The 26,699-nt window shown below is 43.4% G+C and overlaps 1 protein-coding gene across 5 annotated transcripts in view; it reads right to left on the bottom strand.

Annotated features, from left to right (window-relative positions):
• Window positions 1-1,430: 1,430 nt before the first annotated feature.
• gabrd (gamma-aminobutyric acid type A receptor subunit delta) overlaps window positions 1,431-26,699 on the bottom strand; it is a 72,631-nt gene continuing 47,362 nt past the window's right edge. For 4 of the 5 annotated variants that reach the window (XM_067970446.1, XM_067970443.1, XM_067970445.1 and 1 more), the window contains exons 4-9: window positions 22,614-22,834; window positions 14,594-14,676; window positions 13,516-13,653; window positions 4,881-5,036; window positions 2,741-2,952; window positions 1,431-2,084 (exon numbers count right to left, since the gene is read on the bottom strand). In XM_067970446.1, coding sequence (XP_067826547.1) covers window positions 1,785-2,084; window positions 2,741-2,952; window positions 4,881-5,036; window positions 13,516-13,653; window positions 14,594-14,676; window positions 22,614-22,834 — 1,110 coding nt within the window. In that variant the 3' untranslated portion in view covers window positions 1,431-1,784. The remainder of the gene's footprint in view (window positions 2,085-2,740; window positions 2,953-4,880; window positions 5,037-13,515; window positions 13,654-14,593; window positions 14,677-22,613; window positions 22,835-26,699) is intronic. The other variant, XM_067970447.1, reaches the window with a different exon arrangement.

Here is a 26,699-nt window from a genome sequence, read left to right as displayed (position 1 = left end):
TGTTAACTCCAAACTACTCAAATAAGCATCTAAACCGCAAATTTTCTATAAAATATATTTTATCTGTACTTGTTGATCATCTTTGCTTCTATTTTCCTTTCATTTTATTCTTTTCTACCCATTCTACCTCTTTTTTTCCTGCTATTTATTTTAGCCAGCTTATTTATTTTATTCATCTTTCTCTTCTTGCCCCCCTACTTGTTCATTTTGGAGGTGGGCACAGCCATTTTGTTTCCAAAAGAAAAGTTCTTTCATTGGCTAAAAAACAGTTTTGAAGGCAGGTTTTCCAGCCAATGAAAAGTCTAGACTGGGAAAACATGCCGGAGTCATTACAGATGTTCCCAGTGCTAGCCTGGAAGAAGCCAGAAACATAAAAGTTGAGGATTATAGTGATCCTGATTACCTCTGGGAGTGCCATTGGATTGTACGTGTTGATTTCAGGACTTTGTGTAGGAAATGCTGCAGCTCAGTCACTGTCTTGCTGTTAATTCATAGCCTCCTAAAGCAATACTTCACTCAATCCTAGGACTGTGGGATTATATGCCCAATGTCTGCACAGTATGCCTTTCATGCCATCTGACATCTTAGACAGCCCATTCCTCTTCCTGATCCTGTTTATCTTCCTCAGCCTACTCCAGTGGCAAGGGAGTGCCGAATGTAATGTTCATTGTGCTATGTATTCAGAATAACCTTCGCTCAAAATCTTACTGAGGACTCCCCACTGTCAAAATCAGATGATTACCTCGGACTCCAGTGCTGCCATGAATTATGACTTATTCAGGACTCCCCCCATCCTGCTAAGATGATGCCTCAGCTTCCAACACCCAAAGATATGGGCAGAATGTATCATGCATACGATGTGCAAACCCAGCAAAAATGTTTGCTCCCCCTTAACTCATTATAACAGAATTACTCTCCGCAATTGCTGTAATGCCCACATTGTGCACTTTAGCACACAGAATCCACCTCTTGCTGCCAGCAATGTGGAGCTCAGCCATCGACAAACATGTGCTCAGTTGTACTCCTGATCTTGCTGCCCCTTCTCCCCTAATTACTGCCAGTGATTACTGATTATAGTAACTTCTAGACTATAAAGAGAGTATAAAGCAAGGGCTGTGGTAGGTGCCATATCGAACCTGGGAGTATCTCAAAAATGTGAAGTAGAAAATTTCCTGCCCTACTTCTCTCAAACCTCAATTTACAGGCAGGAAAGAGAAAAAAAGAACTAAAATAAATTTTGACATATATATTTTGCCTTAGCCATATTTTGTCAAAGTTTTGTCCCACATACAATAGATTACATATATGTGATTACATTAGGTTAGAGACCATACAAAAACTCACACGAATGTCGAAAAATGGAGGGAAATCTCATGACTTTCTTGATGATTGACAGGTTGTAGAGCAAATATATAAACTGTCCAACACTGTTAAGTTAAATAAGGTTTATTATTTCCAAGGTACAGAATGTTTGTACCAACACATCAGATTATTTGCTGATTTAATTCATTTTAAGACATCAAGCTTCTTGAGGGCAAAGACCAATATACAAAGGATAATGGAGCACGGATAACTCATCACAAGTATTCAGTCACATCAGTCAATAATCACACTTCATTATTTAGTATTTATTCACATTTGTCAGATGTTTCCTTGGCATGACAAAGCATCCAGGTCAAAGACTCTGGAGGTTTGGCATCATGCATATGTTCTGTGTTCATGTGGGGCATTCCTATCCAATACTGTGATGGGACCAGTTTCTAGACTGCACTGGTGCATCCAATTTACATGGTATAAGCGACCCAGTAGATGACATTGACTGCGGCAAAAGCAGCTGGAAAGACAGCCCTTGCATAAATATCAATAGTGTCAGAATCAATAGGTTTGAATACGGACTTCAGTGTAAGCTTTTTGTTAGGTTTTGGGACGTGCTTATTTGCTCTTGTCTTTCCCTTTTCAACTTCATCTGCATGGAGATTCCTATGGGCCCGGTGCAGTCTGTTGGACATGAGCAATTCCTGGTTCATCCCAGCTGCTGATAAGGAGAACAGAACCATTGCGTGCTTTCCGTTTCTCTTAATCGCCTACAGTAATGAAAATGTAGAGAGGCACAAATACCGCAAGCACATACAGGTTGAAATTCGTGCAATGCACCAAATGAATTACTTTATCAAATATATTGGTAACCTCAATAATCAACGACAAATGCTAGAGCTTCCCCAATGGCTCAGGTTGTAGTTCATTGCCTAGTGCGAACTGAGTCATACTAACTAGGAAGATTTCAGGTTTGTTCCCTGGTCTGTGCTGTTAGCTGATCTCAGCTTGTGTGGCAACAGGAGTGCTACAGTTCCCTTCAGCATCTCTGGGATAAATAGGGGAAAAGTCAGCAAAGGTTTCCACTCCTGAACATTATCCAGTATCCTCCCAATAAATACTCAGTGTTTGATAACATTGGGTGAGGACATGATCAAGCCTGGTTGTGATGCCTCCCACGGTGTAGACTCTCACATGAAGAGCAGCCAATTGAGCAAGGCATCAGTGTTGGGGGTGTGGGGGGGGAGCGTGAGTCAGCACCTTCAGGAGAGGAGGGGACAAATCATTTTTATTTCAATCAGGGTTTGATTTCAGACTCAAACCCAATTAAAATTGTTTCACACTCATGTTTGCACATCATGATCTCAGCCTAAAATGCATATTTACTTTTTGAACTAATTCAATGCTGTGTTGCACTCCTACTCACCTCCGCACATAGTTTATCTGCCTTAATTTTTGCACGCTGCTTTCTCATGTAGTCTGCATTGAAATGGGCAAAAGCGTACTCAACCAGAGCAGCAAAGACAAAGACATAGCAGATCCAGAAGTAGACGTCCAATGCTTTAATAGCCGATGCCCTGGGTAAAGATGACCTTGCACTGATCATCAGCGTTGTCATGGTCAGCACTGTTGTGATACCTGAAATGAATAGTTTAAAATAAATCTGGCATTTAAAGTGACAGGATGAGTTGTTAGTCTGTGTTTCTTGCTACAGAATTGATGTCTATTAAACTTTAAAATTTAATCAGTTTAACGCTGCAATATGCACAATTACATAAGAATATTTTACAGGCAAAAACCAAGAAAAGGCTCTTCTTCCATTTGAACCAGTTTCTTTCAAAGACTAGAGAGTTGAGTCCATGATCCAGTGCTCCCAGTAAGGGGCGGCACTCGCAGGGAGCACAGCTCAGGAAATCGCTTGTGTGCAGTCCATGATTTTCCATCTGTGCAGCCCACAGTTTCCCGAGGTGTGTTCATTGCGAGTGCCAGATTATGAAATCACCCCTTATGTGCAATCTTTTCTATCAGGAGCTCTAGCCCCAACCATTTCAAATCCAGGGGAGGAAATTCCTGCAAACCTGCCCAAAAGGTAAACGAAGCAAAACCCCAGAATACCCATCTTACAACCTCTATTCAAAAGTACGTTTTGTGATTTAGCACTCCTGGCCCAGAGCTTTGCCTAGGGACGTCAGGCTTCAAAGTCAGTGTGTATGATTTGTAGCCCAGACAATCTTCTGCCCATTCATTTTAATAGACAGAAAATCATGTGGGCCACAAATTAGGCACACTGATCTATGTGTCAGATTCCTAATATGCACTTCCACCATGCAGAACTTTGTGCCAGGAGTGCTAGAACATATTCTTATGTATATTAATATGTAAAAAAAAAATCATATTTTATATAAAAATGTCCTAGGCTGGTTGCCTTTCTTGGCATGATATTTCTATGGACCAAGCAGCTCAGGAACCATCATGTTGTCAATCATCCCTATCTGTAGTTATCCTTAACACTCAATCCCATTCCTAATCAGATAGTCATTCCAGCTTTGTTTAAAAAAGTATTAATCGACACAGCATTAACTACTTTAAGTTGAAGCATACTTCACATATTGACTACTCTGAGCGAAAATAAATTCCTTCTAATCTCATATCTTAATTCTCTTAATTTAAATCATAAAGCAACTGCAACTTCAAAAATTCAGCTTCCAATTCTCTTTCAGAACCAAAATAATGCAAGCGATGTTATATTTGTTTCCTTTAGAAGTTCCCCATGCAGTTGTACCCAGGTATAAATGAAAGTTCTTTCTTTCTTTCTTTATTTATTAATTTATTAATTGAGTTCAGCCTGACAGCAGCTTGTGGCTCTAGTTATCCATACATGCTCTAAAAATAAACAAATAGAACAAACTTTGCATTACTATCTCTGTTATTAAACATAATTGGAAGTTACTTTTTCAAGTTATTTTGTTTTGTGAAGTATTTTAGAACAAATTGTGAGTTTTGAAACTGCAGGGCTGAATTTGCAACTGGGTACTCCCGGCAACAAGCAGCGCTCACAGGGAGCACAGGCCAAAGAGGAAGAAACAACACATTTATATGGTGCTTTTCATGACCTCAGGATAGCCCAATTAAGCACTTTGCAGCCAATCAAATACTTTTGAAGTGTAGTAACTGTTGTAGGGAAACGTGGCAGCCAATTTGCGCACAGCAAGGTCCCTAAAAATGAGATAAATTATGAGTTTTTTTTGGTTGAGGGACAAATGTTGACCAGAATACCAGGAGAACTAGCTGCTCATCTTCACAGAGGGGCAATGAACTTTTTATGTCATCTTGAGAGGGCAGATACAGCCTCGGTTTAACATCTCATCCTAAAGAAAGCACCTCGAACAGTGCTGTACACCCTCAGTACTGTACTATTTTACTGTAATATTTTTAAAGGACTTAAAAAATATATATACTTATAACAAACATGATTAAAGCAACAAAGGAATGAATATAACAAAATAGTAATAAAGGTGAACGTCAACTGGCTTTGGAAGTCAAGGGTGAACTGATGAGTATATCACCTAAGGAAACCCGTGCAGGCACTGCCGACTGGCTGATCCAGAATGATACCCAGGACATTGCCACCAATAAGATGGAAGGCATGTACGACTGAATGATGTAAACACCTCTGTTCCTCCGCAACTGGAAACGTAGACTTAGCCGTGGAAATCGACCCGCTGGAGGAACAACAAAGAATTAGTCCTAGAAAACCTCTGAGAGTTTTAATATCTATAATTTGTGTAAGAACTTGTGATTGCAATAGGCATCAACTGTGTTCTCTTTGCTCCCCTCCTTTCCTGAAAGTACTGGCTCATTCTCTGTTACAGGTCCATGGGCAGAGGTCAACCTCAGTACCTCACCCAAGTGACCTTTCTTCATGTTTAAGCTTAGGTAGTGAGGGTCGTCGAATTATTCACCTGGAGAAGGGGAGCAAGGGCATTAAAGCCAAACCTGATCCTGTCTTCAATGTGCTTTTGTGCACGTGTATTTTTCAGCAGTGGCCGACAAATGGTGATTTGGAGTGGGAATCCTGGCAGATTAATCCCCTCTGAAGCTTGTGGATGCTGAGGCCAACTGCTGAGGCCAACTGCGGGATTACTACCATCGCCGCAGCTAAAATGGGGATCAAACCAGGAACTTTCCTTGTTTTAGTGGCTCAATACCACACAATACTAAAACATAGGGGAATCTTACAATCAAATTTTGCTGAGAAAGATTAGATAGATGAGAACATTTTCTCAGCTGTAACAGAATATTAGAATTTTGCAGCACAGAAAGAGGCCTTTTAGCTTATCGTGTCTGTGCTAGCTCTCTGAAAGAGCAATTCACTATAATCCATTCCCCTGCCCTTTTCCCATACCCTTTAAAATTTTCTTTTTCATATAATTATCCTATTCTTTTTTAAAGCTATTATGAATTCTGCTTCCAGCACTGTTTCTGGTAGGGCACTGCAGCACCCAATTGCAGCAGGTTCAATTGTTAAATGCACCAGCGAGGGTGGAACGGAATCATACAGGCTACACTTTTAATTCTCAGTTTATGGTGAATTAGCTGAGGTTAAGCACAACAATATTAGAAAGCTATGGAGGAAGCGAGAGTTCCTGCTCCTGGTCACTACCATAGAATCATAGAAAGGTTACAACGCGGAAGGAGGCTATTCGGCCCATCGAGTGCGTGCCGGCTCTATGCAAGAGCAGTCTAGCTAGTCCCACTCCCCCGCCCTATCCCCGTAGCCCTGCAAATTTTTTCCCTTCAATTACTCATCCAATTCCCTTGTGAAAGCCACGATTGAATTTGCCTCCACCACCTCCTGAGGCAGTACATTCCAAATCACAACCACTCCCTGTGTAAAAATGTTTTTCCTCATGTCAACTTTGGTTCTTTTGCCAATCACCTTAAATTTATGTCCTCTGGTTCTTGACCCTTCTGCCAATGGGAACAGTTTCTCTCTATCTACTCTGTCTAGACCCTTCATGATTTTGACTACCTCTATCAAATCTCCTCGCAACCTTCTCTGTTCCAAGCAGAACAATCCCAGCTTCTCCAGTCTATCCACGTAACTAAAATCCCTCATCCCTGGTATCATTCTAGTAAATCTCTTCTGCACCCACTCTAAGGCCTTCACATCTTTCCTAAAGTGCAGTGTCCAGAACTGGACACAATACTCCAGTTGTGGCCGAACCAGTGTTTTATAAAGGCTCATCATGACTTTCTTGCTTTTGTACTCTATGCCTCTATTTATAAAGCCTAGGATCCCGTATGCTTTTTTAACCGCTTTCTCAACCTGCCCTGCCGCCTTCAACGATTTGTCTATGTATGCCCCCATATCTCTCTGTTCCTGTACCCCTTTTAGAATTGTGCCCTATAATTTATATTGCCTCTCCTCATTCTTCCTACCGAAATGTATAACTTCGCGTTTTTCTGCGTTAAATTTCATCTGCCACGTGTCTGCCCATGCCACCAGCCTGTCTATATCCTCTTGAAGTCTATCACTGTCCTCCTCACTGTTTACTACCCTTCCAAGTTTTGTGTCATCTGCAAATTTGGAAATTGTGCCCTGTACACCGAAGTCCAAGTCATTAATATATATCAAGAAAAGCAGTGGTCCTAGTATTGATCCCTGGGGAACACCTCTGTACACCTCCCTCCAGTCCGAAAAACAACCGTTCGCCACTACTCTCTGTTTCCTGTTACTTAGCCAATTCTGTATTCATGCTGCTACTGCCCCTTTTATTCCATGGGCTTCAATCCTGATGACAAGCCTTTTATGCGGCACTTTATCAAACGCCTTTTGAAAGTCCATATACACCACATCAACTGCAATGTCCTCATCGACTCTCTTTGGTACCTCATCAAAAAACTCTATCAAGTTAATTAAACATGATTTGCCTTTAACAAATCTGTGCTGGCTTTCCCTAATCAATCCACACTTGTCTAAGTGATTGCTAATTCTGTCCCGGATTATCGTTTCTAAAAGTTTCCCCACCACCAAGGTTAAACTGACTGGCCTATAGTTGCTGGGTTTATCCTTACACCCTTTTTTGAACAAGGGTGTAACATCTGTAATTCTCCAGTCCTCTGGTACCACCCCCATATCTAAAGATGTTTGAAAGATTATGGCCAGTACCTCCGCAATCTCCACCCTTACTTCCATCAGCAACTTAGGATGCATCCCATCCAGACCAGGTGACTTATCTACTTTAAGCACAGCTAGCTTTTCTAGTACCTCTTCTATATCAATTTTTAGCCCATCCAGTATCTCAATTACATCTTCCTTTACTGAGACTCTGGTAGCATCTTCTTCCTAGGTAAAGACAGCTGCAAAGTACTCATTTAGTACCTCGGCCATGCCCTCTGCCTCCATGAGTAGATCTCCTTTTTGGTCCCTAATCGGTCCCACCCATCCTCTTACTACCCGTTTACTGTTTACATGCCTATTGAAGACTTTTAGATTCCCTTTTATATTAGCCACCAGTCTATTCTCTTACTCTCTCTTTGCCCCTCTTATTTCCTTTTTCACTTCCCCTCTGAACTTTCTATATTCAGCCTGGTTCTCACTCGTGTTATCAACCTGATATCTGTCATACACCCCTTTTTTCTGCTACATCTTACTCTCTATCTCTTTTGTCATCCAGGGAGCTCTAGCTATAGTTGTTCTACCTTTCTCCCACATGGAAATGTACCTAGACTGTACCTGAACCATCTCCTCCTTAAAGGCTGCCCATTGTTCAATTACAGTTTTGCCTGCCAACCTTTGATTCCAATTTACCTGGGCCAGATCTGTTCTCATCCCACTGAAATCCACCTTCCTCCAATTGAGTATTTTTACTTTAGAGTGGTCCATGTCCTTTTCCATAGCTATTCTAAACCTTATGATACTATGATCACTGTTCCCTAAATGTTCCCCCACTGACACTTGCTCCATTTGGCCCGCCTCATTCCCCAGAAACAAATCCAGCAATGCCTCCTCCCTCGTTGGGCTGGTCAAGAAAGTTCTCCTGAACACACTTCAAAAATTTGTCCCCCTCTTTGCCGCTTATATTATTACTATCCCAGTCTATATTAGGATAGTTGAAGTCCCCTGTTATCACTACTCTATGGCTTTTGCACCTCTCTGTGATTTTCCTGCAAATTTGCTCCTCTATATCCTTTCCACTAGTTGGTGGCCTATAGACTACCCCTAGTAGTGTAATGGCAACTCTATTGTTTCTTAACTCTAACCAAATAGATTCTTGACCCCTCCAGGACATCCTTTCTCTCCAGCACTGCAACATTCTCCTTAATCAATATTGCCACACCCCCTCCTTTCTTTCCTTCCCAACTTTCCTGAACACCTTGTATCCAGGAATATCTAGTACCCAATCCTGCTATTTCTTGAGTCAGGTCTTCGTTATCGCTATGATATCATATTTCCATGTGGCTATTTGCACCTGCAGCTCAACAACCTTGTTTACCACACTTCGTGCATTTACACACGTGCACTGTAAACCAATCTTAGACTTTCTTGTACTCTCTCTTAGTCTGATCCCACCTAATTCCGTTCTATTTCTTATTCCAGTGCTATCTTTCTCTCCCAATCCTTTGTGCAGCTTTTTTCTCCTTTCCAATGCTACATCCTGGTGCCCACCCCCCCTGCCAAATTAGTATAAACCATCACCCCTCACAGCACTAGCGAACCTCCTCACAAGGACGTTGTTCCCAGCTCTGTTGAGGTGCAACTGGTCCAGCCTCTATTGGTCCCACCTCCTCCAGAACTGGCCCCAATGTCCCAGGTATCTAAAGCCCTCCCTCCTGCACCATCTCTCCAGCCACACACTCATCTGCTTTATCCTCCTATCTCTATACTCACTAGCGCCTGGTACCAGGAGTGATCCGAAGATTATTACCTTTGAGGTCCTGCTTGTTAATCTCTTTCCTAACTCCTTACAATCTGCCTGCAGGACCTCATTCCTCTTTCTACCTATGTCGTTGGTACCGATATGGACCACGACCTCTGGCTGTTCACCTTCCCCCTCTAGAATGTTCTGCAGTCGCTCAGTGACATCCTTGACCCTGGCACCAGGTAGGCAACATACCATCCTGGAATCATGACTCCGGCCATAGAAATCCCTGTCTGTTCCCCTAACTATTGAATCCACTAGCTAGTGACTCCTGCTGGAAAGTGTGTATGTGTGTGTGAATGCTGAGTGAGGACAGGATCGACTTTCGTTGTGATGCTCCACCAGATCAAATTTTTTTTTTATTCGTTCATGGGATGTGGGTGTCGCTGGCAAGGCCAACATTTATTGCCCATCCCTAACTGCCCTTGAGAGGTGGTGATGAGCCGCCTTCTTGAACTGTTGCAGTCCGTGTGGTGAAGGTTCTCCCACAGGGCTGTTAGGTAGGGAGTTCCAGGATTTTGACCCAGCAATGATGAAGGAATGGCAATATATTTACAAGTCGGGATGGTGTGTGACTTGGAGGGGAAATAAGCTGCTGACACTCACTGTCTGGAGTCATTTGGGTGAAGTATGAGAGAGCAGCCAGGTTCATAAAACTGCAGCCCCTAGCATCTTCAGGGAAAGGGGCAGAAAATTAGAATGAAAGACAAAACAAGAAAGAATTGCAAAAATAACTTGAAAGGTTTAACCTGATGCAAATCTATTTCTGCTTATAGATAACAAAAAGCCATCTTGCTGTTAATTGTTGTTTAATTAATTCCCTCTATACGAGCCAGCTGCTTAGTGATGTGGACAGTTTGGATGAACTGAATCTCCTACGTATTTGGCAACATTCTAATAAAAGAAGATCTAGGGTAAAGGTTGTATTATCTGTTTTTTGTGCCTTCAGTCTCACTGTTCTTATTTTAACTCTTCTTTCTCTGTTCTGCTCCCTCCGTGTTTTGTGAGATTGAGCTCAATGCTACAATGACCCTGGCTTTCCACCCCTACATGGGTTTAACAACTGGACAGGTTACAAAGAAAATACCTCATCAATGGCAATTAAATTTGGCAACATTTTACATCAAATAGATGTCAAGTTCAAATTCAGAGAAAAATTAAGTTCACAGGGAGTTAAGGAATATTTAAAATGTTTCAGCTGCCCCCATAGATTGTAAGGTGTTGAGAAATCAGATTCTATTAATGTTTGTCAATGTGAAATCACAGCGGCTTCGTTGCAGCTATGTCCTTGACATTTTACAGAGGTAATGGGGACAGCCTCACCTCAAACCACCATTCTTAAACTGAGATGGCTTCAGCAGTCAGAGGACTTGAAAGCTGAATGCTGTTGAAGGTATGAAGAAAGGCCCAAATTCACTGAATTCACTAATCCCTTTCACCTGGCACACTTGTAAATATCAGTGCTTGGAGCTAAAAAATAGTTTAACTCCCCCTTTTCCCAACTTTTAACTCTTTGAGCACCATGGATGAGATGGCTCATTGGCACCAAGCACCTTATGGTTTGGATGTGAGTTTCATGATTACATAGAATTTACAACACAGAAACTGACCATTCGGCCCAACTGGTCTATGTCGATATTTATGCTCCACATGAGCCTCCTCCCACCCTACTTCATCTAACTCCCTATCAGCATACCCTTCTATTCCTTTCTCCATCAAGTACTCCCCCTTAATGCATCTATGCTATTCGCCTCGACTGCTCCAAATGGTAGCAAGTTACACATTCTAACCACTCTCTGGGTAAAGAAGTGATCGTAAACATGAAATAAAAACAGAAAATGCTGGAAAAGCTCAGTAAGTCAGGCGGCATCTGTGGAGAAAGAAACATTTCAGGTCGAAGACCTTTCGTCAGAACTGGAAGATGTTAAAGGGTTAACAGTTTTTAAGCAAGTACAGAGCCAGGAAAAGGGTTAGGGGGGTGGGAGGAAGGGGAGGAAAGAACAAAAGAGAAGGTCTTTCGTTTAGGCACTTTACAACCTTCCGGACTCAACACTGATTTCAATAACTTCAGACCAGAACCACTGCTCTCAATTTTGTTTTGTGTTGGACTGCAGCTGCTGATTATGGTTCTGCTGTTGTCATTTACAGCTCCTCCAGACCCATCTTTTGTTTCTTAACTTGTCCCATTACTACCCTCCTTGCCTTGCACCATATCATCACTATTGCCATTTAATCACTCCTACCCTCCACTCTATCAGAGACCTTCCCTTTTGTTCTTTCCTTCCCTCCCCTCCGTCCTCCCTTTCCCTGGTTCTGTACTTGCTTAAAAACTCTTTAACATCTTCCAGTTCTGACTAAAGGTTTTCACGTTAACTCTGTTTCTTTCTCCACAGATGCTGCCTGACTTGCTGAGCTTTTCCAACATTTTCTGTTTTTATTTCAGATTTCCAGCATCTGCAGTATTTTGCTATTGTTAATAAACATGACTTGGCCGCATCCATGAAAACTAATTTTTTATTAAAAAAAGTTGCTGCCATCAACAAAATGAATGGTGAGAGCAGAAAGACAGAAGAATAAATGTAAGTTAAAGGTTTTAAACTTAAAAACTAGGGAAAGAGTGATAAGACCAATAGATTAAAGCTAGAATAGTTGGGAAAGAGTAGTGTTAACGTTAAAATAAAAAAGGACAGAGAATAGGAAGAAGAAAGAATGGGAGGAAAAAGGGACAACAAATTTGTTTTTGGTGTTCATTGTAATAATTTATGGCCAACGTTAATAGTCAAATTATTCCTGATGCTTGAATATCTTTACTACTGCAATATTAATCATGGGGGGATGATTTAAACTTATATTTCCTGGCGTTAACGGGATGCAAGCGCCATCAAAATTAGGTCAGTAGCCTTACCGTCCTGTTGATCTTGATGATGCAGCTGGCGCCATTTTGAAAGAGGCCTACTGCAGGGCATCCGTAGCACTTCCCTGTCTCAGGCAGTAGGCCCATTTCAATATGCAAATCGGGGTCCTAGGAGCCTGACTGCCATTTTAGGTTGGAAATGGTCAGCTTGTGTGCCGTGCAAGTTCCCAACATTTCCACAGGTGATAAAGAAGAGGCCCAGCAAAGGAAAGTTTGGAATTATTTTTATGGGGCCAGGAGGAGCCTCCAGGGACCCTGCTGGTAAGTGTACATGTTTAGATACCCAGTGAGGACAGAATTAGGTTTGACTGTGAGGCAGGGTCAACAAGCCTGAACAACTGTTTGGGTGGGGTGCAAGAGGGCAGCTCCTCAGGAGAGGAAGGGAAAACATTGAGGGGAAAAAAGGGTAAAAAGAAACTTCTTTCCACATTAATGCAGTAAAATATCTTGTGTGTTGTCAAAGAGAAAAGGACGGAAGACCTGTGAAATATTTTATATTGCCCAGCAGTCAATTAGCACGTTTACCAAAATTTGTTGGATCCAAATCTAGACAGGTATGAGGCATGGAAAGGTGGATGGGGTGGGGGGAGAGGGGGTGGAACAATGGGTAGAGGCAGGATGAGCCAATCACTATCACTGAGCCTGAACTGATCTTAGTTGGGAAGCACTTCTTGCTGCTTGTCTCAGCTCCAATAGAGAAAAGATCGGCTCCTCAAGGTGAGATCAGCAGTTGTCAGTGGGCATGAAACACATTTCTTGTGCCTGTGATGTGAGGAGAATTGAAAGCTTCAGGCAATTCTCAGAAGAAAATAAGTCAACAAGATTCAAGTATAGAGCTGGCAAAAATCATCTCACAGTTGGAGAAACTTTGGAAAAGGAAACATAAATTGGGATTGTCCCCCAAAAAAAATCACAGAAGTTGGCAAGTATGCACTGAGAGCACAGAGAACCTTTCATGTCAAAGAAATCATCACCATTGTTGAATTCCATCCCATGTGGAAAAGTCACATGAAAAATAGCCCAGGTATGTGGCTATGTCATTGAGTATTATTGAAATTCCAGTCTCTAACAATTAGCAGTTTTGCTGCAATCTTATTCTGGAAACTTGTCTTTGAAGCTCCCAACTCTCATGCCCCAAACAGCTGCGAACTTACAGAATTTCTCCCTTTCAGTCAGCAGTCATAATCAGACTACAACCCAAATCCAATCCCCATTTCATCCAATTACCGCACAATTTATCCAATCCAAACACCATGAAGAATTGCCGAGACACTGGTCAAAGTGCCCAGATGGTGCTAACGCCTAGACACATGTTCATTACTGAGTAGCTAATGCGTCACTTTCGCTGAAACTGGTGCTTACCCGATTTAAAATTCATCATTTCTGTGACAAAGTAATAGTTTGTAATTGTAAATTGAGCCAACTGAATTTGGTCCAGTCCATGTATCTGATCCTGATTGTCTGACCAATGATAGACAATATCCTCTGCTGAATAGCCATCTGAAAGAATGAATATCAGATCAGTTGGAATGAAACAATACACAGGAATGCCATTAGCAACTGTTTGATTTGTTTGTGCAGTTCTGAGTGGCTTTTATCTGAACATTACCGACTCAGCCAAAAGAACCTGTGTATCACTTCAGCCCCACAATCTCAGCCTCTTTGTCACAATTCCTGTTCCCCAAACTATCACTGATATAATAGGCCAAACTGTCCTCATTGGTATTGGGAGTTATATTCACTTTATAATGGATTCCATTTGTCTAATTCCTCTTACCAACCAAGGTGAAAAGAGTAGCACTTAAGAGGTAAATTACACAACAGCCCTTGCACTGCCCTTGGTCAACTGGATATTCAGCCACTTCTGAGTCAGCGATGAAGATATACAAATATAAGGGAACTGTCCCAGCAGCTAAGGAACAAAAGTACGTAAGGCATTTGCATCATATCATATCATATCATACTTAAATGACACAGTGCTTTTGTGATGTGTCTTTGTCAGACAAATCAAAGTAATTGCTAAACACCTCTATGAAATGGCTCCCTTTTAATATAGCTTCTCTCAGGTGTGGTGCATACCCACGTAAAATCTGGGTCCTTGTTGTGCCAGTGTATAATTACTCAGTGTATTCACAGAAAGTACAACAATAAAAATAAATAACTTCTACTATACACATACCCTCCAGTACACCCCTCAGTATGCTTTCAGGATACCCTAACTAACCCTCAAGCCCACCCCTCACTAGCCCACTTGACCACCCCACACTAACCAGCAAGCCCACCTCTCACTAACCCTCAAGTCACCACTCTCTAACCCTCTAGTATACCGTTCACTAACCCTCAACCAACTCCTCACTAATACACAGCTCCCTGAGATGGTATTGTGGAGCGAGATTAACACAGGTGAAAAGAATAATGCTTGGTAATAAAATAAACTCACAGCTCTCCAGATCCAGCATGCATTCCTGCTCATCCATTGGATACTTGGTGAGGTCCATGTCACAAGCAACTGTGGAAGTAACTCTGGCAAAGACAAAACAGCCCAGGATTAGACTGTTTGCAGTTATCACCTGGGGAGGATCAGTATCAGAGTGAAGTATTCCAGCAAAAGTCTACAGGAAACTTCTCTAGTGTCCTTGTTCTGTGAGTGTTTAGAATCTAGCTCTAATTTCTTTGTTCTTTGTTTCCACCTCTATTTTCTGGCCTCCTTTCCAGACAATCTGACTGGTGCTGGGGTGTGATCCTTCCTGCCTTATGTGGCCTAGTTCCTCACTGAGCAGTGAAGTTATCAAAAAGGTGCTCTTTAACTGCGTTTTATTAGCGTGCTAGTAACTGGAGTTCTGCAGTGAGCTGAGCTCCGTGCAGCCAGCTGTGGGCTGGGACAAGATTTCTTTACACTGCTGTGTTGCATGCATCCATTAGTCTCATAGAGGGACACTATCTCAATGCAGTAAGTATGATGCATGACTGCACTTGGATATTGAAACTATAAGAAGCATTTGCTGGAAAGTAAAACTCTTTAAAAATATTTTTTCCAAATGTAGTTGAACCCCTCCCTACAGATATGTGAAATTCAGAGGTTACAATGGACCAGAATTTTCATGAATCTTCAACCTTCCCTCCCCCACCGGGTCAGGAGAAGCAGTCCCTTGTCCTAGTATCTCCTGTGCTTTTTTGTGCTTGCGTGCTGTAAACATCCATTACAAACTTCAAAAGTATCTGAAGTGACTTGATACTGAATTATTTTTATGACTGAGAGCAAGACTGGTCATTCACAACATGTGCCATGGTCTGCTGTTTGTAAGCCCCACACATTTATGCACTCTTGTGCATCAATTGGAATACTACTGCAGATGAAATGTGATGAAATGACATGCAAAGTCATTATTAGAAGCGATGATGTGGAGATGCCGGTGATGGACTGGGGTTGACAATTGTAAGCAATTTTACAACACCAAGTTATAGTCCAGCAATTTTATTTTAAATTCACAAGCTTTCGGAGACTTCCTCCTTCCTCAGGTAAATGTTCAGGAGCTCCTTGAAGCCTACGCATTTATACATATAGAACAATACATGGTGTTTACAGAATGCCCCTGCAACTGCCCGTTGCCAAGGCAATCACCGTGTTCAGACAGAGAGGTGTCACCTGCAGAACCCCCGAATACACATTCAACAAAAAAACAAACAGGAAAAAAAACAGAGAGAGGCAGAAACATCCGGAAGGCAGAGAAAGCCAGCAAATGACCCATTATATTAAAAACAGATAACATTTGTTCGCTGGTGGGGTAACGTGTAGCGTGACATGAACCCAAGATCCCGGTTGAGGCCGTCCTCATGGGTGCGGAACTTGGCTATCAATTTCTGCTCGACGATTTTGCGTTGTCGTGTGTCTCGAAGGCCGCCTTGGAGTACGCTTACCCGAAGGTCGGTGGATGAATGTCCATGACTGCTGAAGTGTTCCCCGACTGGGAGGGAACCCTCCTGTTTGGCGATTGTTGCGCGGTGTCCGTTCATCCGTTGTCGCAGCGTCTGCATGGTCTCGCCAATGTACCATGCTCTGGGGCATCCTTTCCTGCAACGTATGAGGTAGACAACGTTGGCCGAGTCACAGGAGTATGAACCATGCACCTGGTGGGTGGTGTCCTCTCGTGTGATGGTGGTATCTGTGTCGATGATCTGGCATGTCTTGCAGAGGTTACCGTGGCAGGGTTGTGTGGTGTCGTGGACGCTGTTCTCTTGAAAGCTAGGTAATTTGCTGCGAACGATGGTCTGTTTGAGGTTGGGTGGCTGTTTAAAGGCGAGTAGTGGAGGTGTGGGGATGGCCATAGCGAGGTGTTTGTCCTCATTGATGACATGTTGAAGGCTGCGGAGAACATGGCGTAGTTTCTCCGCTCCGGGGAAGTACTGGACGACAAAGGGTACTCTGTTGGTTGCGTCCCGTGTTAGTCTCCTGAGGAGGTCTATGCGATTTTTTGCTGTGGCCCGTCGGAACTGTCGATCGATGAGTCGAGCGTCATATCCCGTTCTTACTAGGGCATCTTTCAGCGTCTGTAGGTGTCCATCGCGTTCCTCCTCGTCTGAGCAGACCCTGTGTATTCGCAGGGCCTGTCCATAGGGGATGGCCTCTTTGACGTGGTTAGGGTGGAAGCTGGAAAAGTGGAGCATCGTGAGGTTGTCCGTGGGCTTGCGGTAGAGTGAGGTGCTGAGGTGCCCGTCTTTGATGGAGATTCGTGTGTCCAAGAAAGAAACTGATTCTGAGGAGTAGTCCATGGTGAGCTTGATGGTGGGATGGAACTTGTTGATGTTATCGTGTAGTCTCTTTAGTGATTCCTTGCCGTGGGTCCATAGAAAGAAAATGTCGTCGATGTATCTGGTGTATAGTGTTGGTTGGAGGTCTTGTGCAGTGAAGAAGTCCTGCTCGAACTTGTGCATGAAAATGTTGGCGTATTGGGGTGCGAATTTGGTCCCCATGGCTGTTCCGTGTGTTTGGGTAAAGAACTGGTTATCGAAGGTGAAGACATTGTGATCCAGGATGAAGCGGATGAGTTGTAGGATGGCTTCCGGAGATTGGCTGTTGTTGGTGTTGAGTATTGATGCTGTCGCAGCGATGCCGTCATCGTGGGGGATACTGGTGTAGAGTGCCGAGACGTCCATCGTGGTGAGAAGTGTTCCTGGTTCAACTGGTCCGTGGGTACTGAGTTTTTGTAGGAAGTCTGTAGTGTCGCGACAGAAGCTGGGGGTTCCCTGTACGATGGGTTTCAGGATGCCCTCGATGTATCCAGAGAGGTTCTCACACAGGGTTCCGTTGCCTGATACGATGGGACGTCCGGGTGTGTTGGCTTTGTGTATCTTTGGGAGGCAGTAGAAGTCTCCCACGCGGGGATTACGTGGGATGAGAGTGCGTAGGATGCTTTGAAGGTCTGGATCGAAGGTCTTGATCAGTTTGTTGAGCTGGTGGGTGTGTTCTTTGGTCGGATCTGCGGGTAACCGTCTGTAGTGTTCCTGGTTGTCCAGTTGTCGGTATGCTTCTTTGCAATAGTCTGTTCTGTTCTGTATGACTATGGCTCCTCCTTTGTCCGCTGGTTTGATGACGATGTTGCGGTTGGTCTTGAGAGCGTTGATGGCGTTGCGTTGTGCTCGGGTGACATTCTGGACTGTCTTCTGAGTGCGGCTGATGAATCTGGCATTGACGCATTTCCTGACAGCTTGAGCATACATGTCCAGCTGAGGGCAGCGACCCTCCGGAGGAGTCCAGTTTGACTCTTTCCTCTTCGGTTGCTGTACCGCGGATCCCTCTGTCTGCTGTTCCGGATCGTCGATTGTCTCATTGGGTTCGCTGCTGAAATCTTGGGGTTTGTGGTAGAATTCCCGGAGCCTCATTCTCCTGATGAATTCCTCTGTGTCCGCCGCGAGACTAGTGGGGTCCATTTTGGTAGTGGGGCAGAAATTGAGCCCTCGGCTGAGAACTTCGATTTCGTCTGGTTGAAGGGTGTGGTCGGACTATTGCAAAGAAGCATACCGACAACTGGACAACCAGGAACACTACAGACGGTTACCCGCAGATCCGACCAAAGAACACACCCACCAGCTCAACAAACTGATCAAGACCTTCGATCCAGACCTTCAAAGCATCCTACGCACTCTCATCCCACGTAATCCCCGCGTGGGAGACTTCTACTGCCTCCCAAAGATACACAAAGCCAACACACCCGGACGTCCCATCGTATCAGGCAACGGAACCCTGTGTGAGAACCTCTCTGGATACATCGAGGGCATCCTGAAACCCATCGTACAGGGAACCCCCAGCTTCTGTCGCGACACTACAGACTTCCTACAAAAACTCAGTACCCACGGACCAGTTGAACCAGGAACACTTCTCACCACGATGGACGTCTCGGCACTATACACCAGTATCCCCCACGATGACGGCATCGCTGCGACAGCATCAATACTCAACACCAACAACAGCCAATCTCCGGAAGCCATCCTACAACTCATCCGCTTCATCCTGGATCACAATGTCTTCACCTTCGATAACCAGTTCTTTACCCAAACACACGGAACAGCCATGGGGACCAAATTCGCACCCCAATACGCCAACATTTTCATGCACAAGTTCGAGCAGGACTTCTTCACTGCACAAGACCTCCAACCAACAGTATACACCAGATACATCGACGACATTTTCTTTCTATGGACCCACGGCAAGGAATCACTAAAGAGACTACACGATAACATCAACAAGTTCCATCCCACCATCAAGCTCACCATGGACTACTCCTCAGAATCAGTTTCTTTCTTGGACACACGAATCTCCATCAAAGACGGGCACCTCAGCACCTCACTCTACCGCAAGCCCACGGACAACCTCACGATGCTCCACTTTTCCAGCTTCCACCCTAACCACGTCAAAGAGGCCATCCCCTATGGACAGGCCCTGCGAATACACAGGGTCTGCTCAGACGAGGAGGAACGCGATGGACACCTACAGACGCTGAAAGATGCCCTAGTAAGAACGGGATATGACGCTCGACTCATCGATCGACAGTTCCGACGGGCCACAGCAAAAAATCGTATAGACCTCCTCAGGAGACTAACACGGGACGCAACCAACAGAGTACCCTTTGTCGTCCAGTACTTCCCCGGAGCGGAGAAACTACGCCATGTTCTCCGCAGCCTTCAACATGTCATCAATGAGGACAAACACCTCGCTATGGCCATCCCCACACCTCCACTACTCGCCTTTAAACAGCCACCCAACCTCAAACAGACCATCGTTCGCAGCAAATTACCTAGCTTTCAAGAGAACAGCGTCCACGACACCACACAACCCTGCCACGGTAACCTCTGCAAGACATGCCAGATCATCGACACAGATACCACCATCACACGAGAGGACACCACCCACCAGGTGCATGGTTCATACTCCTGTGACTCGGCCAACGTTGTCTACCTCATACGTTGCAGGAAAGGATGCCCCAGAGCATGGTACATTGGCGAGACCATGCAGACGCTGCGACAACGGATGAACGGACACCGCGCAACAATCGCCAAACAGGAGGGTTCCCTCCCAGTCGGGGAACACTTCAGCAGTCATGGACATTCATCCACCGACCTTCGGGTAAGCGTACTCCAAGGCGGCCTTCGAGACACACGACAACGCAAAATCGTCGAGCAGAAATTGATAGCCAAGTTCCGCACCCATGAGGACGGCCTCAACCGGGATCTTGGGTTCATGTCACGCTACACGTTACCCCACCAGCGAACAAATGTTATCTGTTTTTAATATAATGGGTCATTTGCTGGCTTTCTCTGCCTTCCGGATGTTTCTGCCTCTCTCTGTTTTTTTTCCTGTTTGTTTTTTTGTTGAATGTGTATTCGGGGGTTCTGCAGGTGACACCTCTCTGTCTGAACACGGTGATTGCCTTGGCAACGGGCAGTTGCAGGGGCATTCTGTAAACACCATGTATTGTTCTATATGTATAAATGCGTAGGCTTCAAGGAGCTCCTGAACATTTACCTGAGGAAGGAGGAAGTCTCCGAAAGCTTGTGAATTTAAAATAAAATTGCTGGACTATAACATGGTGTTGTAAAATTGTTTACAATTATTAGAAGCAGTTAAGGTCATTTGAATTTTTCGCAGTATCAAAAACAAGAACTTTTCAACTCATTTTGAGGTAACTTTGAAAATAAAAACAATGGGCTCAATTGTCGAAGTAAAAAATGCAGGGGGGCATTGAAAATTGCCACCATTTCAGAACAGCCCCCAACACGCCTCCAACCCACCCATTGTGGGTTTTCACCACGGCAGGACGAGGGGCGGGCGACCAACCCGCTCCCAGGAGGTGGGTCGGGCCCCAAAACTTTTCAAGGAGGCTTCAGGCCTCCATTTTTCTCCAATTCCTGATTTCAACCCCGGGGGACTGGGATTTCCGAGCCTTCTGTTTTATGCCTCGTGAAAGGAGGCGAGAAGGCCCAAGACTAACAGATAGGTGCCTAGAAATGCATAGCTTGTGGGCCCGGAGGAGCAGGAGTGCTTCCTCCAGGCCCAATTAGCCTACCTCTGCACCGACCTCCCAATGATCGCGGACCCCCGACCCCCCGATCGCGGACCCCCGACCCCGATTGTGGATCCTCCCCGTCCTACCCCCAACCCCGATCCTCCTGCCCCGACCCTAATCCTCCCCCCACCAACTCCGATCCTCCCCCTCAACGATCACGGACCCCCACGTTGACCCCCGATCGCAACAACCCCCACCATGACTGACCCCTGATCCCATCCCCCATAACTCGCGACATCCAGTGCCAACCCATGCCCACCCATGCCCCCCGTGCCTACCCATGCCCCCCCATCCATACAAACAAAGACTTACATGCAGACTTACCTGAAGACGTCCTCTCCATGGCTGGTCTCCCATCCCACTGAGAAACGCCTGTCAGTCAGCCGGTCGGGAAACCGACAAAAAATATAAAATACGTCCTTACATCAAAATCATAAGGACGTCCGGGAAACCCCCTCCCATCCCCTTCCCGGCTCTGTTTTAAAATTGAGCCCAATGTGTACGTTAGAAGCTGATCCACAGTTATAATTGGCAAGTACAGTAAGAGAGGTGATCACAGAGACAGCTAAGGAAAAAAATCAATGAATCGACGAGTTCAAATGGACATGATTTGGAACAGGTCTATATATTTCATAATATATTCTAAATGGTTCCACCAGATGCATTGCTTTAAATATGCTTATTTATCATTGAACTCAAAACTAACAAAAATTCATACAAGCAGCAGCAAGTTCTAGAAGGAGTGTACCATTATTCAAGTTTGGAGGGAGGTTTTGAATAAAGATCTTGATTTAAGCATGTATATTTAAATAAAACCTTTTGGAACACAAATTATCATTGTAGAGATATTTGGTAAGGAAGGATATATGCAAATTATGTAACATTTTCTAAGGGTTTATGTATTTCTTGCTGCTCACTTTAAAAGCCCACACCCTAAATAGATGGACAATAAAGGTAAAGAGCTGCCCTTTCATATTGCAGGTAGAGATTTATTTACATAAATTTGGTACTTATTTATTTATCTACCTGCAATGTGTAAGGAGAACACTATTTACTGTTTTCAAGCATCAATCAAAAACACTTGGTGTCCTGTCTCTGAGGCGATATTTAAAAATATTTATTTCCAAATTCTTTCAATGCAGGTGAGCACCCCTCTCGCACTTTCACAGCCCATCACCCTTCACATAGCAGCAGTCTAACCTATGATTCATTATGAGTAATGCCATGGGACATCTGCTTATAAAGTCCACCACACTTCAGACATCACACCAGATGTCTTGCTTTAAGGTGTCAAAGTACAAAAAAATTCTGGTTTCTTCTGACCTGAAACTGAAAATTTGCAAGCAGCTGCCAATCTGCAAACGTCCCGCACCGGCAGTAATTAACTTACAATTGAACTCAAAATGTTTTGTATAGGCAACAGTTAGATTATATTGATTTAATGGGACAGGAAAGATTAAAAGCAACTGCTCCTTAACAGCAGAATAATACTCTGTACATTACACGGTAAAAGGCTCCCATTGTTATAAAACAGTGAATTATCCAACTTACCACAAGCAATGACAAGGGAGATTTGCTAGTTGTATATAAATTTCTGTAATATGCAGTCTACAAACAGAACATTGGCTAATAAATTCCACATATAAGGGGTCATTTTACAAGTCCATAATGCCAGCTGGGAGCCTTGCCCACCGGCAACATATATCAGAAATTCAGGCACACAGCTAGCCACCATTTTCTGACACTTAATGGTCAGAAAATCATTGGCAACATGCTAGCAGCACAGATTCATAAAGTTACCCATATAGTGTCATGATTACTTGAATGGAAATATATTTATAACGTTATACACATATCTATTTGGCAGTACTAACTGCTGGAAGATACATTTAATCCAACCTGATGCTGTATAGTATGACTCCATCTGGCTGAAGCCTGATAAGTTTGTTTTCCACTGTAACATCGTGAAACCAGGCTGACTTTGCATTCACTATGTACGTGTCTGGTAACCACAGCTTATCCACAAAGCGACTGTCCAAGCCCAGGGTCTTGTTAGTGTGGTTGTAAGAGAGCCGTTCATCTTTCCAGATCTGACGTAGGAAAACTGTCATTGTGTACTCCTGACAAAAGGGATAGAAGAAATACTTCAAGGGAGAGTTTCTATTCTCAGTATGGTACTGAATTTATCAGCTATTTGTGCACTTCTTGTTTTATAGATGTTTGATCCTCCTAGCCTTAAATAATTAACATTCACAGCTATGAATTTCTCTTTTGCAGAACTTTGTACGGTCAACTGCTCTTAAGTGTGTTACTGATTTCTCATAATTTTTTGTAAAGGGCAAAAAGGAACACTGTTGAACAAATTCAACAGTAGTTAACAACACTCGCTATACTCTACTATTTCACTGAGATTTTCCTCTTTGGTAGTTTAAAGGGGACATACTGTTCCAGACTAGGGAAAAGCATCTGGCCGTTGCTAGATCCAGCGTGAAGTGCCAGTAGGGAGTGCAACTGTGCTTTGTGGGGTGGGCCTTTCAATTTTTAAAAGGCTTATGCTCACCCTAACGATGCAGGACACCAGTAATGTGCTAACATTACTAGCGTCCAGTGGTACTATGGCAGTATTGACAGAAAACTATGACATATGATGGCACTTCATTATTAACATCTTATTTGGTTGTGTCTTCCCTTTTTGGGTGGGCACTTCTGACATCCCGTGGAAGTGACACCAGAAGATCACTATGTGGCCAGAAATAGCCAAAGACCCAGTGGGACAAGTTCCCACCATTTTGTCTACGCCTGCCCACTCGAGTTATGCCAGAAAACCGATGCAGCTCAAGGAAGAACCTCCCTGAGCAATGTTTGTTAGAACTAGTGCCTGTCTCAAAAGGTTTTTGAAACACAGGTGGATCTATGGGAAACTGCTGGCGTTGCTTACTGAGTAGATCATATTTTGAACAGAATCTTCTAAATGGTGCCACTATGGCAGCTATCGCAAGGACCCGATTTCACTGTAATAAAAACAGAAAATGCTGGAAACACTCAGGCAGGCAGCATCTGTGGAAAGATGCTTTTGTTCCCGATTTCAGTGACTGTGGTTTATTTTCAAATAACTTTCCCAAGTCCATTTTCAAAGTGTGGCATTTTGTGTACCATTGAATTCAGATTTTTCAATCTTTTCTATAAGGTGTCTAAGCAAGATTTTGTTATATATTGAAATTAAACTGGGATGATTGCATGGATCACAGAATTTCCTGATGAGAATTTGATCACTCTGTACATATCCACTACTATTAGGAACAAATTCACATTTTCCAAATTAATTCGAAGGTGGAAAATTCAGACCTGTTTGGTACTCAGTTCATCTATAAATTCAACATGGCAATTGATTTTCCTTAGGATTGATCAATGTTGCCAGTTCAGCCTGCAAACTAGAAGGATTCTTTAACCTAGTGACAAGTACTGCCAAACATATCCTCAGCGCAATAGAAAACTGATGTGAAACAAAATTTATTTTCTTGATATTGTATAGAATTATTATTTATCTAGCATCGCCACCCCAGATAAAGAGGATTAGCACTGAAACCAACCATGACTCATCTTAGATTTTGGACCCCCTAGTTTCCATAGGAGCTGCAGGCGGCCTTATGAAAGATATTCCTACTGGGTCTACTACCCACAGAACTGAGAACTGCACTGTAGCTAGTGCTGGTGTCACTATATGCTAAATGGAAGAGTTCAGTACAGGTCAGGGGCAGAGACTGTGGCTTGAGTTCTAAGGTATGCTTTGTTGTCGATGAACTTAAATTGAAAACCTTACTAACTAATGTCTCCATATCATGTACAGAAGTAAGTGAAATAAATTAACTTTTATTTTTAAAAAAATGTTTATGTTTGTTTTGAATTTAGAAATGTCTGGACAGTTCACTCAAAAACTAATTGTCTGGTCCAAAAAGTTTGCATTTTTATTTTATGTTTTTAAATATTGCCTGTGTAGGGTTATTAGTTTTATTTTATGTACTTTTATTTTACTTTAAGCTAAACATGCCTGTGGAGAAGGAGTGAACAAGATAGATTAATGGGTTAAAAAAATCCCTGTCTGGGAGGTGAGTTGCGAGAGGAGGGTTGGATCAGAGAATAGGCAGCCATTTTGATTTTTGGAAGGCCATGTAGAATTCTATGGTGGAGTCCATCTGCCAGTTTATACTAACCCAACCTTATGGAGGATATTTTCAGAATGTTGGATGTTAGAGTCTGTTAATGGAAGAATTTAACCCCTACAATCAAAGATCAGCAACTTAACGAGTCAGAAATAAGCCTGTTTTTCCTTCTAAGATACAAACTGTCACCAATCCAGTTGTGCTGATCAGACACTTCATAACTATGGTCCCGAAAAGCCCTTTTTACTGATTCTAAAGTGTTAATCATGAGGCCATGGCCAGGATAACAGAAGTATTCAACTCTCCCAATCCATACACCAGAAACAAGCTTAGGCAAAAAATCTCCAACATTGTCACATCATGCCTCCCACCTGCAAGAAACTTGCTATCGGGAATTGTGGTGCATGTGGTGCACGATTTTCCAACCATTAATTTAAATGGTTAGAAAATCATGTGCAACACGCCTCTAAATTTCTGATGGACGCTCCCGACAGGCAGGACTCACTGGCAGGAGTGCAAAGTCAGGTAAGTTATCCCTGATGTGGAGAAGAACAAAGTTTGGCCGTGGCACAGGTATATTCCTCATTGATGTGAGTTGAGCTACGTTTTCAGGTCTTAATCCTGATCTCCCAACAATACTGCAGATGGACATTACGTGCAGATTTGATGTACATCATAGGCCCCCAATTTGCATATTAGAAGTGACCTCCTGCCTGAAACAGGTTGGCCTCCATACGCTCATCTCAGTGCCCGAAAAATGGATGCTATGCAGCCGGATTTCTAGGCCCCCATGTCTCAGTCCCCACTGCTCTTAGTGTTCAAAGACAAAACTGGCACATAATAGGAAGGCACAGGATAGAGTTTATGACAACTCTTCATTAGGCAACTCATTCCATTGGAGCAGATTTCCCGTGTGTTCAGTGCAGTGAAATCATAAATGTGTCCTTTGTAAATAGGTTTACAATCTTACTACAATTGGTGCACAGAGGAAATCCTTCCCCATGTGAGGAAGCTATTAATGATTAGTTTGTGAGGGAGAGTTTAGAAGGCACTAGGGATGTAGAGATTAGAAGAGAGTATAGAACTACTGCATATTAATCATATATTATGTCAACGTATCCATACACACTGTTTGTGTATGAGCACATAATGGTGCATGTAATGACAATAGAGTACCCAAACGGACAAATGCCCTTATGTACTCAAAATGTAGCACATAATAAGCAAGGAGAACCCAGTGGACCCAAGGCTGCCCCTAAAGAGCACTAAACACTTGAGCATTAACTGTGGCCACTTCCACTTCAAGCATGGACCAGCACAGATAGACACATTGTAGGCCAAGTAGACAGTCGTGTTGAGAAGGAAGCACAGGATGAGGTGTGGTGCATAGGTAAGGAAGGAGTAGCAGTGGTGGTTTTTGAAGGGCCACCTGCTATAGGGTGGATGCTCAGCATTCTAAATGCCACTACTGAATTGTCTGGGGACATAGACTTAGTGCACCTGCTTGCACGTAAAGTCTGTTACAAGAGCAACACTGTATTAGAATCACTTGCTTCCTTGCACACAACAGTAGAAAATGATTTGGATAATATGGGGGAGTCCAAAGTCCAGCTAACATCCTGCCACCTTCCACATGAGCGATGCTATTGAGCACTGCAATGCAGTCGGTCATTGAGCAAGGGACAATGATAGTTGCATTTCCTGTGGAGACCTCAATTTTGCAGGCTACAGGTACAGTAAAGGTCTCAAATCTCTCTTGAATGCTCCCACTCTTGTTATGGAGGCTTTGGGGATCAAACTCCAAGATGCAGTCAGATCCAGTTTC

This window comes from Heptranchias perlo, chromosome 32 (genome assembly GCF_035084215.1).
Source record: "Heptranchias perlo isolate sHepPer1 chromosome 32, sHepPer1.hap1, whole genome shotgun sequence".
Taxonomy (NCBI): domain Eukaryota; kingdom Metazoa; phylum Chordata; class Chondrichthyes; order Hexanchiformes; family Hexanchidae; genus Heptranchias; species Heptranchias perlo.
Note: the sequence above shows the minus strand (reverse complement) of the source record. Positions and strands in the feature narration are given on the sequence as shown.